Raw genomic sequence first — 14,259 nt, 5'->3', positions numbered from 1 at the left:
GTCTTTTGGTTCTATTTGCCTCTCACCTCTTTTACTTCCTTTTCTAATTTTACACTTTATAAAAAAAAAATACAAAAATTTATTACACCTAAATTTTAAATATTATTATGTTAAATGTTTTATTTTTTATAATTTAGAAAATAGTAGACTAACTTTTCCAAATGTTTAATTTTAAAAAATAAGCTATTTAGAAGAAAATCTTGAGAATTTACCAATTACCTTTAAAATACTTTTTATTAAAAGAGTTTAAATAATTTATTATTTGAAAAAAAAAAGTACTTTTCAATCTACTCAATTCAAACACCTCTCGATGTTATCATAACATAACTCAAACTTTCTTGATAATCTAAGAATAAAGAAAAATAGAGGTTTTTTCAAAATAATAGAAATAATTAATCGAGTAGCATTTTTCCAAAAAAATTAACTTTGTATTATTCGTAAAAATATTTATTAGCATACAAAAGTTTTTTTAAAAAATAAAAATATTATTAAAAAAGTGACATGTTTAAAAATAGCAAAATTGATCGAATTATTTATAATTGGTATGAAAATTTTGGTATTTTAATTAATAGTGTTTTTAATTATTATTATTATTATTGTTTGGTGTTGGTAATAGCAGTTTCCTTCAACGGCAACGTTGGCAGTGGACACAGTTTGTGAATAAAATATGAAAACGATAGTTTAGATTAAGATAATAAAATAAAAGGAAGGGGGTGACATCATATGAGGAAGTCGTGAATCATGTGTTGTGCCAATTTCAATTTCTATAACCTCAACTATCCATTAAATTCTTTATCTTCCAATTATGTTTTCTTTTTCTACTCATTTGCATTTCAATTTTTAGAAATTTTCAAAATGCAAAATTGAATTGTTGTATTGATAATTTTTAAAAATAAACTTAAATATTTGTGGGTCTAATAAAAAGGACTTTTCTATTAAAAAAAATATTAAGAGAAATCTTCGAAAAACAATTCATTACATTTAAATTCTTTTATATAAAGTATGAGTTTTTATCGATTTTTTATTTTTGACAATTTTTCGTAATAACAAAATGTCAATTTATTTTTCTTTGAAAACTATTTTTCTATCTAAAAGCTACATTTATGTTTTAAATGTAGACAATACACCACAAAAAAAGTTATTAAGTGGGCTTAAATTATATGTTATGTTGAATAATGAATGTTATTTTAAATTATTAGGGAGATTTGAAGGTAGAATTTAAATCACTCTTTTTTTAAGTTATAATAATATAATTATTGTTGTATTTGACAATTCTTTATGTCTATCTTAAAAAAGATCTGATTAACAAACTAATTTAATAATGTAAATAGTAGACTATGCACCATTAAGTATAAATGTGATTTTTCTTTTAACTAAATGATGTCATGTCCTATTATTTTTCCTTTAATTATAACATTTTGAATTTGAAATTGAAACTAAAAGTATATTTCATTTTGGTATGTATAAGTGTATATATAAAAACTATATTCTCATTTTGACCTATCTAATACTAAGAGTATATTTCAATTGATGCCATGTGCAATTACTAAAAGTATATTTCAATTGTGATTTTGTTGGTTTTTTTATGGGTTAAAATTTCATATTAGGATCTCTGTAATTTTAAATTTTTTTCAACTTTAGTTTCTAAAAGGCACTTTTTTATTAAAATTAATTAAATAATCATAATAATAATTTTCATGCAAGTAAACATAATATGTGAATATATTTTTAAAATTTATAGTAAAAATGCCAATAGAAAATAAAAGTAATGAAATAATCTAAAATAAACTTGTAGTAGAGACTAACTTTAAGACGTATTAAAAATCTAGAGACTAAAATTGGACATCTAAAATTACAAGGACTAAAATCGTCTAAATTCTAAAGTATATGGTTCAAAATGATGAGACGAAATATGAGATTAGATGAAGCCTACCATTCTTGAAATTTTAAGTGCAAAATAGAGAGAAAGAAGAAAAAAAAAAGATATTCTTTCCCATGGCCCCAAAAGAAAAAGAAAATAGCTTTGTTATAAATGTAGCCATCGATGATTGTCGATGAACGGAGTAACTGAAAACATTAGAGAAAAAAAGAGTGTAGCTCCATTCCATCATATACTTGCGTGCGTGGTTGCAGTTGCAACATTGGCGACGATGGTACAAACATGAGTTCAAATCCAAAATTAATCTAGATGGTGATCAAGGTAACTCGAGCATTATCATCAACGTGAACCTGGTGTCGTTGGCTTTACCGCCATCATCCCCAAGGATCAAAGACTTTAAATTTAAGAACTAACAGCAAACAATCTACAATTTCAACAATGAGAGGATGGATAATGAAACTTAAATAATTCAGTCAGTTTAGCCAAAACGAAAAGGGATGACCATATCTCTTTCAAATAATTCATTACTCAGTGATGGAAACCACAAATTCCTTAGGTTTCCAGAAAGCTTTCTGTCTTCAAAATCCAGCTGATTGGTCCAAAAAATTATTTGCTCCTGATGATGTGAGGAAAATAGAATTGTAGAATTATAGAATCAAGGCTTGGATGAAGGCACCTGGTTCAAAGTATAGGAAAAATGATCCCACTTCCAATTCCAAATGAACAAACTTGATCAAATAAATGAACAATTTGACAAGTAGTAGAAGAAGTAGAAAAGGCAGAGATACAACTTCATGAAGATTCTTTTCCAGTCCTAATTCTGGCCCATACTCAGACAAATTTGATTCCAAAGCCCATTCAGTAGTGAATGCAAGTTAATATACACAAAGGAATTAATAATGAACATACAAAGGGATCATACAGATCAAACAATCCTCCAGTAAATAACATAGCTTATTATTGGTGATGATACTCGGGGTTAAATGCAAGCGCCTCTAGATAGATCAGCTCTTTCATCTGTTCCTCAGTAAGTGCATGCTGCTCGAAATCAAAGCTGAAGGGTGTCATGCAGACAGGCTCATCACTAATGTCGTGTAATGAAGTCAAATAGGGATGAGCTAGAGCGTCTTCAACTGCAAAAACATACAAAGATGTTAATAGATGGAACCTACCGGTAAAAAAGAATTATTTGAAACCGAATGTTGAATACTAAACGAAAAAATATTTCATGTAGAGTTGGTTCATGCCGTGAATAACAATGTTTGGTTTGAAAACAGTGAAATGCTTTTAGTATTTGCTAAACCGATCAGGCAACAAACAAGAAAAGAAACCCACGTATACTAAAATGTCCAAAGCAAAATAGTAAACTAACAGAAGAATGGTCTTATATTGTTCAGAAATCTGGCCGCCTTTATTTTTGGATAAGAAATAATTTCATTGATGAATGAAATACCGCAAGTGTTACAAAAGAGGCCTGTTTAGGGGTTACGAAATGGATTTCCAATTTGATACAAGGGAATTCAAGCTGAAAGTATTACATTTAAATGAAATCAAGAAATTCAAACAGACATATGAGAAAATTCAATCAGCATGTGTCGGCAAGTTTTGGGTTTGCCTGTAACCTAATTAGAATTTACTCTGATATCAATGAATTTTTATTGCCCTATTATCAGACAGCAGGATAGGATACATTTCTGGATTTTGTTCACTTCTTATTTTCGAGATAATAAAATTGATCCCTCATGGGGTTTCTATTTTTCTATTTTTCTTTTTTGTACTTTAGAAAATATACTCTCTTTTTATAAAAATTTGTTAAGTCATTTACAGGAGTATAAATAGCAAAACCGCAGCATTGAAATCAACTGCAATAATAACTCACCGGTAATTCTCTGTCCTGGATCAAATGTTAGCATCTTCTCCACCAGATCAATGGCTGCAGGATGGACATGTGGAAACTTTTCGGTGAATGATTGACGGTGGTAATGAGGTAATTGCCGTATGTATCTTTTAGCATTCTCGTTCAAAAAACCAAGATCAGCCTCTGATGGAGTGCCAATCAGCTGCATGATAGAGGAGACTAAAATAGTAAACAAACAGATACCACAGAGAACAAGAATTGTTTGTGAAGTATGGATACATTTGATAGCAGTTGCTTCTGGGGGTATTTTTTACATTTGATACTATTCAGCTGCACATTAATATATGCATACTTGGGAAGAAAATTAGGCTGTTCAATTTGATTTGTTTAACATGGACCAAAACAAAATACTACTGTGTACGAAATAAGCAAGGCTTGTTTGAAGGTATTAGGCACAATTCATGACAAAGCACAGGAAACTCATCCCTAGAGTTGAGAGAGAGAGCCCTCCAAGAACATTGTTCGATTTCAAAATAGGATTTTCAAAAACTTTCCATCACAACCCCATTGAGATATTTAGAGCTTTGAAAGAAAATAAGACAATGAACAAACTGATTCTAAAATACTAATTAAATCCTAATTAATCTAAATTCACAACTAAACAAAGATTAACACAAATGTAAAATCTCTCTAATAGTTCTCGTTATCAATGCGTTTAGTATTGATAGGCAGGATCCTCTATGTCCAATTTTTAAATGTCTTTAATTTTTCATGTTATAATTAAGTAATACTAAAAGTTTGGAAGAATGTTACTCAATAGTTATACCACATGAAAAATATTCATAGAAGAGTGTGTCAAACAGCTTCTTTTGCTTTCTTGATTTTTTTGAAATAAAGTAGCATGTAGCACCTGCTTCTCGCACCAGTCACAAAAAGCATATTGATTTTCTCCACTTTAAAAAATATATATATAAGAAACCATTTAATTGAATTTGATTTTCTCAGATGATGTGACAGATATGATTACTTACTATTGTGAACCGAATCATGAAGAGTATCTAGAGTGAATATGAAAGTACCTCCAAAAGCAAGCGTAACTGATGCACATGATCACGACCAGGAAACAAGGGCTTCCGATCCATTAGTTCCATAAAAATACAACCAACAGACCAGACATCAATAGCTGCGGTGTAATCAGATGAATTAAGTAAGAGCTCTGGTGCACGGTACCATCTAGTAACCACATATTCTGTCATGAAGTCAGTTTCAGAAGTAACACGAGCAAGTCCGAAATCGCATATTTTCAGGTCACAGTTTGCATTTAATAGCAGATTGGAAGGTTTCAAATCTCTGTGCAGAACATTAGCCGAATGTATGTACTTCAATCCACGAAGTATCTGGTACAGGAAATACTGCATGAAAGATAAAGAGTAATTATTTTGATGTAGAAACTGATGGCAGTATCTCATTTAAAGGATGTTCAAATGGCCAAACGCTACTCTATAAGTATGATTGGATTGAGCATGAACGCAATCCATGAATGTTTAACACTAGTCATTTTTCGCTATCCTAAAAAAATTAAGATCTCATCGCCATCCAAAGCATTTAAAATGAATTGGTTGACAATAAAAAGATTGACCAAGATCCAGTACTTGAATTATTACCAAATATTTGAATCAAGTCTAATTCCTATACTTCCTCTATCTTACAAATTCAGGTTCAAACATTTTTCCAAAGTTACATCAAACATTCACTTTCCACTGAAACCGTGGTTGTTTTCCAGTTTATTATGAAACATACACCCTCTTAAGCTTGATTGACTATTCGAAACACTTGACATCTTCTGAAGTTTCCATTCTACAGTGCTCTCTGCTATCCCTTTTGCAAAGATAAAGGATGAATTTGAAAAGAGACTGATTAGGTGAACATATCCCCATGACCTCCAGATTACATCTCCTCATATTATATCTACCACTTGAGCTATAAACCTTCAATCATTGAAACTAAAGGCTTCATATCCATAGTTCTTGATCCCTAACGACTCTTCTAGCGTCAAAGCTCCAGTTTGCTTGGTCCAAGAAGAACATTTGAAAGATATCTTCCAAATTTGTAATTTCTAATTCGTTATTTACAATTATTGTTAGCTTTAAAATAGATTAACTTCTTCGTCTAGTATAAAATTAGAAATCAAATACCCGTTTGAGATTTACATTGTTAAAATCGGTAAAGTAAAGTAGACACCGAGTTACGTGGATACTCGAGTACTAAAGTAGACACCGAGTTACGTGGAAACTCAAGTACTGGAAGAAAAAACACGATTGACTTTCTTATTAATTTCTCATATAAACAAAAGATACAAGAGGGAAGATAAATAGCTTACAACTTATGATAAAAAAAAAAAAAGGGAAAGAATATTAGGGTAAATCCTTTCTTGGGTCATGCCCACTAATTCTTGCACACCCCCTCAAGTTGGAAGGTAGATATCAATGAAACCCAACTTGCTAACACCAAAGTCAAAGTTTTGTCTAAGAAGCCCCTTAGTGAGAACATTAGCAACATGTTGGCTCGAGGGAATGTATGGAATGCAGATGCTACGACTATCCAATCTTTCTTTAATGAAGTGTCGATCAATCTCTACATGTTTAGTTCTATCACCCTGAACCGGAACCGGATTGTTGGCGATACTAATAGCTACCTTATTATCACAAAATAATTTCATCAGCACCTCACAATCCTAATGAAAATCAAATAAAACTTTCTGGAACCAAATTTCCTCATACATCCCCAAACTCATAGCCCTATACTCAGCCTCAGCACTACTTCTGACCATAACCCCTTGCTTCTTACTCTCCAAGTTACAAGATTACCCCAAACAAAGGTACAATAACGAAGATGGATTTCCTGTCAACAATAAACTCTGCCTAGTCAAAGTCAGTATAGACCTCAATAGCTTTTCTCTCTGTCTTTCTGAACACATCAGATCTTTACCATGAGTTGTTTTTAAGTACCTTAAGATTTTGTTAACTACCTCCATGTGTTCCTTATAGGCCCCAAGCTATGGACATAGATTGTACACCCAAACACAAGAAGGGGAATCTAAGAAGTTAGGCGGGTAGAGAGCTACAACTCCTTGAGACAATCTAAGGGAGTCTAAAGGTAGAGGACACGAGAAGACATCCTATTGATGAGATAAGCTGCAATGAGAACATCATCTCGCCACAGATATGAAGGAAGGGAAGTAGACAGCATAAGGTAACAAGTTACTTCCAAAAGGTGACAATTTTTCCGCTCAGCAACCCCATTTTGTTAAGGGGTGTAAGCACATGAGCTCTGGGAAACAATCCCCTTAGAGGCTAGGAACTCACTAAGGGTATGGTTTTGAAATTCCCGACCATTATCACTCCAAAGAATCGCAATTCTTGCATTGAACTATGTTTCAATTGTGTTATAAAAGTTCTGGAAAACAGTGACAAGAAAGACCCAGATAAGACGAGTATGATTATCAATAAAAGTCACAAACCACCATTTCCTAGAGGAAGTAGTGATCTTGTATGGACCCCAAACGTCACTATGGATAAGGGTGAACAGTTTGGTTGGTTTATATGGTTGTGAGGGGAAGGAGACCCAATGTTGTTTGGCCCGAATACACACATCACAAGATAAAGAGGAGACATCAATTTTAGAAAAGAGATGGGGAAATAAATACTTCACATATTTAAAGTTTGGATGGTCCAAGCGGAAATGCCACAACATACAATCTTGTACGAAAATAGTAAAATATGAAGACAATAAACTATTCTTAGAGATATTACTAGCGAAGGTATCATCGTCAAGGAGATAGAGTCCCTTGCTATGTCGGGTAGTGCCAATCATCCTCCCTGAGCTTAATTCCTGAAAAGAAACAGCTTTAGGTACGAAAGTAGCTTTGCAGTGCAACTCACGAGTGATCTTGCTTATAGATAACAAATTATAGGAAACCTTCGACACATGCAAAACATTCTGGAGGGGCCCTTCAAAAGGAAAATTTTGTCCTTCCCAGCAATTGAAGCTAAAGAACCATCAGTTATTCTGATCTTTCCATTACCAGCGCATGAAATAAAAGATCAGAGGAACCTGTCAAGTGATATGTAGTTCTCGAGTCTAGGATCCAGGGATTTTTCCCATCAACACTAATAAGACTGTGGGAGTGATGCATACCTGATTGAGCAATGGCTCCTAGAGTAGAGGGTGGACCATTCTTGTTTACAGTAGGGCCAGATGATTGAGAAGTGCCAACAAACTCACTCATATAAGCATGCCCTGGATTTTGTTTATCATTGGAGAAACGTTTCTTACCTCCTGGAGGACGAACATGAAGTTTCCAGCACTAATCCTTAGTGTGCCACTGTTTCTTGCAATGCTCACAAATAGGGATCGATTTCCTGTTATTCTTCCCACTGTCATGGGTCAAGGATCTAGCACTGAAGGGAGCAGTCAGTACATTCATGGCATTCATACGGTCTTCTTCAAGACAGACTTCATAATACACTTCCATTAAGGAGGGAAGAGGTCTCTGTCTAAGCATACAACCACAGACAATGTCAAACTTGGGGTTGAGACCTGCAAGGAAGTCATAAATCCGATCAGCTTCTTCAAGTCTAGCATAGTATACCATCATTCGAAGTACCTATATTGTCTCTCTACACAAATCCATCTCTTACTAGAGTAGAGAAAGTTTATTGACTTAAGAGGTTACATCCAAAGTTACTTGTTCGTAATCATGGACTTGTTTCCTCGGCGTATACAAACAAGAAGCGTTCTGACACTTCGAATAAAGTTTCTGAGTCGTGTCCTATAGATCCTTTGCAGTTGCTGCGTAAAACCGAAGCTTGCCTATTTGTGGTTCTATACTATTAATCAACATAGACCGAATAAAGGAATCCTCCCCTCTCCAGAAACGTTCCAAGGCATCACCAAGTAGGGGAGAGAGAGTCTCCCCTGTCAGAAAATCGTATTGGTGACAACCCTCAAGAAACATCTTGATCAATTGAGACCAGAAAGGAAGCGAAATGACCGGGTTCTTGGAATATATCTGTAAGTCGAATGGTTTGGATTGCGCCGAAGATTCACCAACTTCAAACCCTGATTTTATTATGGACTTGATCGATCCATGGACATGCAGCTACCGTAAAGAATCAAAGGACGGTGGTGTAAAGAATCAAATGACAGTGGTGTGTGAAACGATGGCAATCCGTAAACCGAGGATAGCGGTGGTGCAAGGAGGTGCGGCTAACCAGAAGGGTATTGTGGTTAGACTTGGGAAGGTAGATAGAAGTAGACCAGTTGAGCAGTGGAGGCTGGCAGTGGTGACGCGTGGACAATCAATTGAAGCGTGTGCGGCTGGTTTCCGCCACCAGGCTATACTGCGGACTTTGAGGGTAGGACCACTATGACTATCAGCATCTTCTGAAGCTGGTGGAGCAACTTTTCCATGGCGGCAACGACGTGGGCATCCACTGCAGTGGCTGTCTCTGTTTGGATTTAATCTACACTTGTGTTTAGGGTTTCGTCTTTACTTACCAAAGTAAAATAGACACCAAGTTACGTTAAAACCCGAGTACCAAGAGAAAAATCACGATTGACTTTCTAATTAATTTCTCATATAAACAAAAGATACAAGAGAGAAGATAAATAGGTTACAGCTTATGACAGAAAAGGAATGGATAAACAAAAGATACAATCACGATTAAAGCACATACCATTTTAAGTGAAATTTTGCAAATACCATAAATGTATGCAAAGAAGAACGTGTGATATCACAAAATTATAACCAATTAATTCTGGAAATAAAATGCACATCACCATACTTTCCACCAAAATAGCCGATTAGCAGAAAGGGAGATTAAATGACTACTTGCACTATAAAGCTCTTTTCAGATAAGTAAAAAAAGACAAAATCACTAGTTTAAACATCACAAACAAAACAAATACTCATAGCCACTGATTGGAAAACTTAAGAAACTCATCCAAAACAGATCCCAACCTACTAAAAGTAGCTGTTTCAATCTTTTAAATCTAGCTCATAATTGTGAAGAAGCATAGTAACATGTAACAATACTGCTGCCAATCAAAAATGATTATCCTAGACCAATTTTAGCCTCTTATCTTAAATGCTTTTAATGATTTCTGGAAATAATTGGAAGAATGTATACGTTCCAGATGGACCAGAGGGTTGACATCTGGATAAATTTTAAAATGCAGAAATAATCCACTAACAAGCACATGTACAGAATGTAACCTGACAATGCTCCTCTGATAATGCTTGGTTTGAACGAATTATTTGATGAAGGTCGGTATCCATTAGCTCATATGCGATATAAACATCATTAAATGTTTCCCTTAGAGGCGGAGGTATGATATCCCTGATCGCAACAACCTGAAACACCATCATCAGTAATACAATTAAACCAACAACAAAAACATAATAACTTATCTCATAAGGGGAAGTAGCATAGCCAACAATGTGGAATGCCCTCAAATTAAAACATCATTTATATTAGTACAATAATCCCATTTGGAGCGATGTCCATAACTTTCAGATCATTTATTGTGCTAGTACAGAAACTACCACTAATATGATAAAATAATACATAGAAATAAGAGAAAAATAGAATAGGAAAAACTTTAGATAAGAGAAAAATAGAATAAGAAAAACTCCAATGGAGATGAGAAAAATAGAATAGGAAAAACTCCAATGGAGATGAGAGAAAAATAGAACAGGAAAAACTCCAATGGAGATAAGAGAAAAATAGAACAGGAAAAACTCCAATGGAGATAAGAGAAAAATAGAACAGAAAAAACTCCAATGTAGTCAACCTAAAGTACATTTCAAACATTTAAGGACTGTTTAGTTCACCAGCTTTATATGGGTGGAAATGTTTGGAGCTCCAATTATAATAGTTAGTGTTTTCAACTATTATAACCTACAATCAACTAATACTTTCATTCAAATCTCTCTTTGTTACATTGTATACAATTTGTTGCAGTATTTACTATTTCCTTCTTTGTTACAGTGTTTACTATTTTCTACCAAAACTAAATTAATATGCACCTGAAACATAAACCATTATAACCTACAAGCTATGATAAACTCACAAACTCTAAAAACCAACTCTGCACCTAAAACACCCTCTAAAAGATCATAACACCAATGACTCTTTTGGAGATCTAAGTAACCTAACAACATTTCATAGTTAAGAGCGTTGATACCCTACCCTAGTTTAAAATGTAATGATGGTAGAGGGCATATGGTGGCAAATTTCAGCTTTCTTTTACGTAGCCTTTGTTCTATTAAAAGAGGTCTTTATACGGTAGAGTTATCTTAAATCTTATTACAATATTTGCCCTAATCTACACCCTAGTTCAATAGTCAAGACAGCAACCACTACACAAAGGACTAATTTATACATAATTACTAGTTCTTCATGATTTTTGAATTATCAGTAAAACTGCATTTTTCATTGCAATGTATTAAAACATATTAAGCAATTAGTTTTGTGGTTGGACAGATTCTTAACTTGTCGTTGACCAAGAAGTTGCCTCTTGCATTACTTGCTTTTAGATCATAAATCCTTAATAAAGATACACAGTTCATTAATATAAACAAGCTAACATGTCACATTAAATAATATTGCAGAAATAGCGAAACACACTCCCACTTTCACTTTCATGCAAATATATTACCCTACCACATCCTATTTTACTCGTTAATATTAACGTAAAAAACTGGAATTAAGGTACTGTTGTAAAATTTTTAAAGTACAAGATTTTATGATTTCAATAAGACAACGTCTAGATAATATTTATGAGTAGATTGAACAAGCAAAGATTTAATTTGCAATTTATCCTTCATATTTTTATATTTCCCATGAATAGATTATTATGTTATGAATTCATATAAAAGAAATATTGTTCTTGTAAGCATTTGGTTTTATCTCGGTAACTACAACCTTCGATGCACAGACACACAAACACAGGCAGAAAGACACAGACACACCACAGGATGAAACCTTAAAAACAAAGCACAAAGAGACTCATCCCCCACCTAACGATCCTCTCAAAAATAAACCTTTGAGCCTTCCCCACCCCAACAAAGCAAGTGATAAATTGAGATTTTAAAAAATGGAAAAACAGAGGGTTTTTGCTAAGGAGGAGAAGCAAGTGATGATTCATAAGAAGCAGGGGTACAAACCTAATAGCCTTTTTTCTTCAATATCTATGAGTATTTGATCCAACTTGTATGAAGCTCGACTATTCTCATGAAACAACCATTTCACCCTATTACATTTGGTTGTCAAAGTGACTCATAGGATATTAAATGGTCAGAAAACCCATATTCATCATAAACTATTAACACATACGGTCAAGGGTACCCACCCCTTGGATATAGAATTATAACCCACTTCTAAACATAGTTCTGAATAGAGGTATATTGATGAAAATTTGAAGGTGAATATATCTTAAATGCTGGAATCTATTGCATTTCCATGCTCAGCTTCAATCTTCCATGACTTTATTGTAGAATAAACCACTTCTTCATGCTCATTCATAACTTACTATATTTGTACATGGGAACTTTATGTATATACGTTCTTGATAGACCTCCAATACAATGCCCTTATGTTCAATGAGAGAAAAGCCAGCAAGGAGAGTTGGATAAAAGGCTAAAGATGGAGCCAGATAAGTCAGGTAGAATGGAAGGCAGTTTTTTATTCAACTGAAGCAACAAGAGAGTACGCATGTAGAGCTTCTTGGGCATTAGCGAAAGGGCCAGTCAGTCACAATGCATGTTTGTAATAAAACAGCGGGAAAGGCTAGAAAAGAAGTTATTTGGTTTTCAACCCATTGTATAGACTACAGATGCCCAAATTTCTCTTTCTAACTGTGTTTTCCTATTTCTCCTACACCTTCTTTCTCCAAGGAGAACTTCTTGTTTTCCGTTAGTGAGAAAAGAGACAACTTTTCTTGATGCAGTAAAATACAATAAAAAATAATACTGTTACGTTAGATATGAGTTTATAGAAAAACCAGCGAGGACTTAGTATGGAAGTGCTTATCGCCTAGTTACTTGTATATTTTAGGACTTCTAAGTGTTGATTTTGACACCAAAGTGAAAACTCAATGCAGGAAAAAATCGTTCTTTCGAAAAACCCCAATATCGTACAGGAATTCTACTTCCACTTTTCTCTCTTTTTACTCTTTTTGGGCATATTTCGAGATTATTGCTTTGTCAGTTCTAAATAATAATTATTTCTACACTTGCACCATATGAATGAGGGAAAATGGAAATGATATCAACTTTCGGTCAATTAAGAGAAGGAAAAAGGAAAATATATAATTTACCAATTAGGCAATAACTTCAGCCAATGTCATGATGATGAATTTTTTTTTTATAAAGCTCAAACACCCACAAAAATTACTTCTCTTTCAGCATTCCAGATGAAGAAAGTCAATCAAAAAAGGTGAAAGAAACAACATTCGAAGATATCATATAATCACTCACTGACGTTTTCATGATCCATATGCCGAAGAAGCTTGATCTCACGAAGAGTTCTCTTGGCATCGATCTTGTTATCAAACGCATTAGCAATCTTCTTAATCGCCACATGCTCGTTCGTCTCAGAGTTGAGAGCAGAACTGAAACAAATCAAACTCCCCAAATCAACAACAACAAACAAAATATACAACGAAAACAATAGAACTCCAGAGAATATGAAAAAAAAAACAAAAAAGGGATCGCATAGACCAGACGATGCCGTAAGCGCCTTTGCCAATAGGCATAATAGGAGGCTTGTACTTGGCCGTAACTTCAAAGATGTTACCAAATATATTATACTGAATAAATCTCCCTCCATGGCTCAAAGTCGCCGGAATATTTTCCATCCCCATCGACGGCGGCTGATGTTGATGTTGCTGTTGCGCCGCCGGGTCATGCTGCGGTGGAGGTACAGACGCCGCCTCCGACATGACGGTGTCGTCCGGCTGAGAAGCTCCTCCGTCGTCCATTAAAATTGAGGTGGAGGTTCAAATTGATTGGTGTTTTAACGAACAGAATGTGAAAAATTAGAAAAACCCTAGAGCTTAATTTGGATCAAAGTTGAAAAAAAAAATGGAATGGATCTGATGATCTGACCGTTCCTGCTTATAAAAAGTTTTGGCGCAGCCCTTGTTGTTGTTGTTCTTTTCTTCTTCTTCCTTTTTTGTTGTAAAAAGTTATATTTTATCCTTTAATAATTAACAGATAATAATAACACAACATTTCCCACAACAAAGGGATCCAAAATACTAACAAACTAATTACTTAATTCATTGCTTGCATTTAATTTCTGTCTTTCTTCTTTTTCCTTTTTCCTTTTTTTTTTTTTTACTATTGTTATAATAATTTAGGGAAATTATCAAAAAAAAATTATGAAACATATTTACAAAATATATACAATTTTCACAATTTATTAACGATGGATTTCTATGAGTTTCTGATATTGAC

At 33.9% G+C, this 14,259-nt stretch overlaps 1 protein-coding gene across 2 annotated transcripts; it reads right to left on the bottom strand.

The window, feature by feature from the left end:
- Nucleotides 1–2,566: 2,566 nt before the first annotated feature.
- Nucleotides 2,567–14,002, bottom strand: LOC103488487 (mitogen-activated protein kinase homolog MMK1). Of its 2 annotated transcripts, none has more exons than XM_008447261.3 (6): nt 13,522–14,002; nt 13,283–13,412; nt 10,015–10,152; nt 4,817–5,149; nt 3,759–3,939; nt 2,567–3,012 (listed from the first exon to the last, which is right to left on the bottom strand). In XM_008447261.3, the coding sequence occupies exons 1-6, from the start codon at nt 13,779–13,781 to the stop codon at nt 2,837–2,839; spliced, it is 1,218 nt and encodes a 405-aa protein (XP_008445483.2). In that variant the 5' UTR covers nt 13,782–14,002; the 3' UTR covers nt 2,567–2,836. The 2 variants fall into 2 exon arrangements, with proteins under 2 accessions (XP_008445483.2, XP_008445484.2); XM_008447262.3 differs by having other exon boundaries at nt 13,279–13,412; nt 13,522–13,970.
- Between the last annotated feature and the right edge of the window lie 257 nt (nt 14,003–14,259).

Source organism: Cucumis melo, chromosome 3 (genome assembly GCF_025177605.1).
Source record: "Cucumis melo cultivar AY chromosome 3, USDA_Cmelo_AY_1.0, whole genome shotgun sequence".
NCBI lineage: Eukaryota > Viridiplantae > Streptophyta > Magnoliopsida > Cucurbitales > Cucurbitaceae > Cucumis > Cucumis melo.
Note: the sequence above shows the minus strand (reverse complement) of the source record. Positions and strands in the feature narration are given on the sequence as shown.

Excerpts from the sequence above, each read along its gene's own strand:
- LOC103488487 (XM_008447261.3), bottom strand. The coding sequence starts at position 13,781 with ATGGACGACGGAGGAGCTTCTCAGCCGGACGACACCGTCATGTCGGAG. Across the intron at positions 5,150-10,014 it reads TATCAGAGGAGCATTGTCAG|TATTTCCTGTACCAGATACT; the intron begins GTTACATTCTGT and ends TCTTTCATGCAG. Across the intron at positions 3,013-3,758 it reads TCCAGGACAGAGAATTACCG|TTGAAGACGCTCTAGCTCAT; the intron begins GTGAGTTATTAT and ends ATGTTTTTGCAG.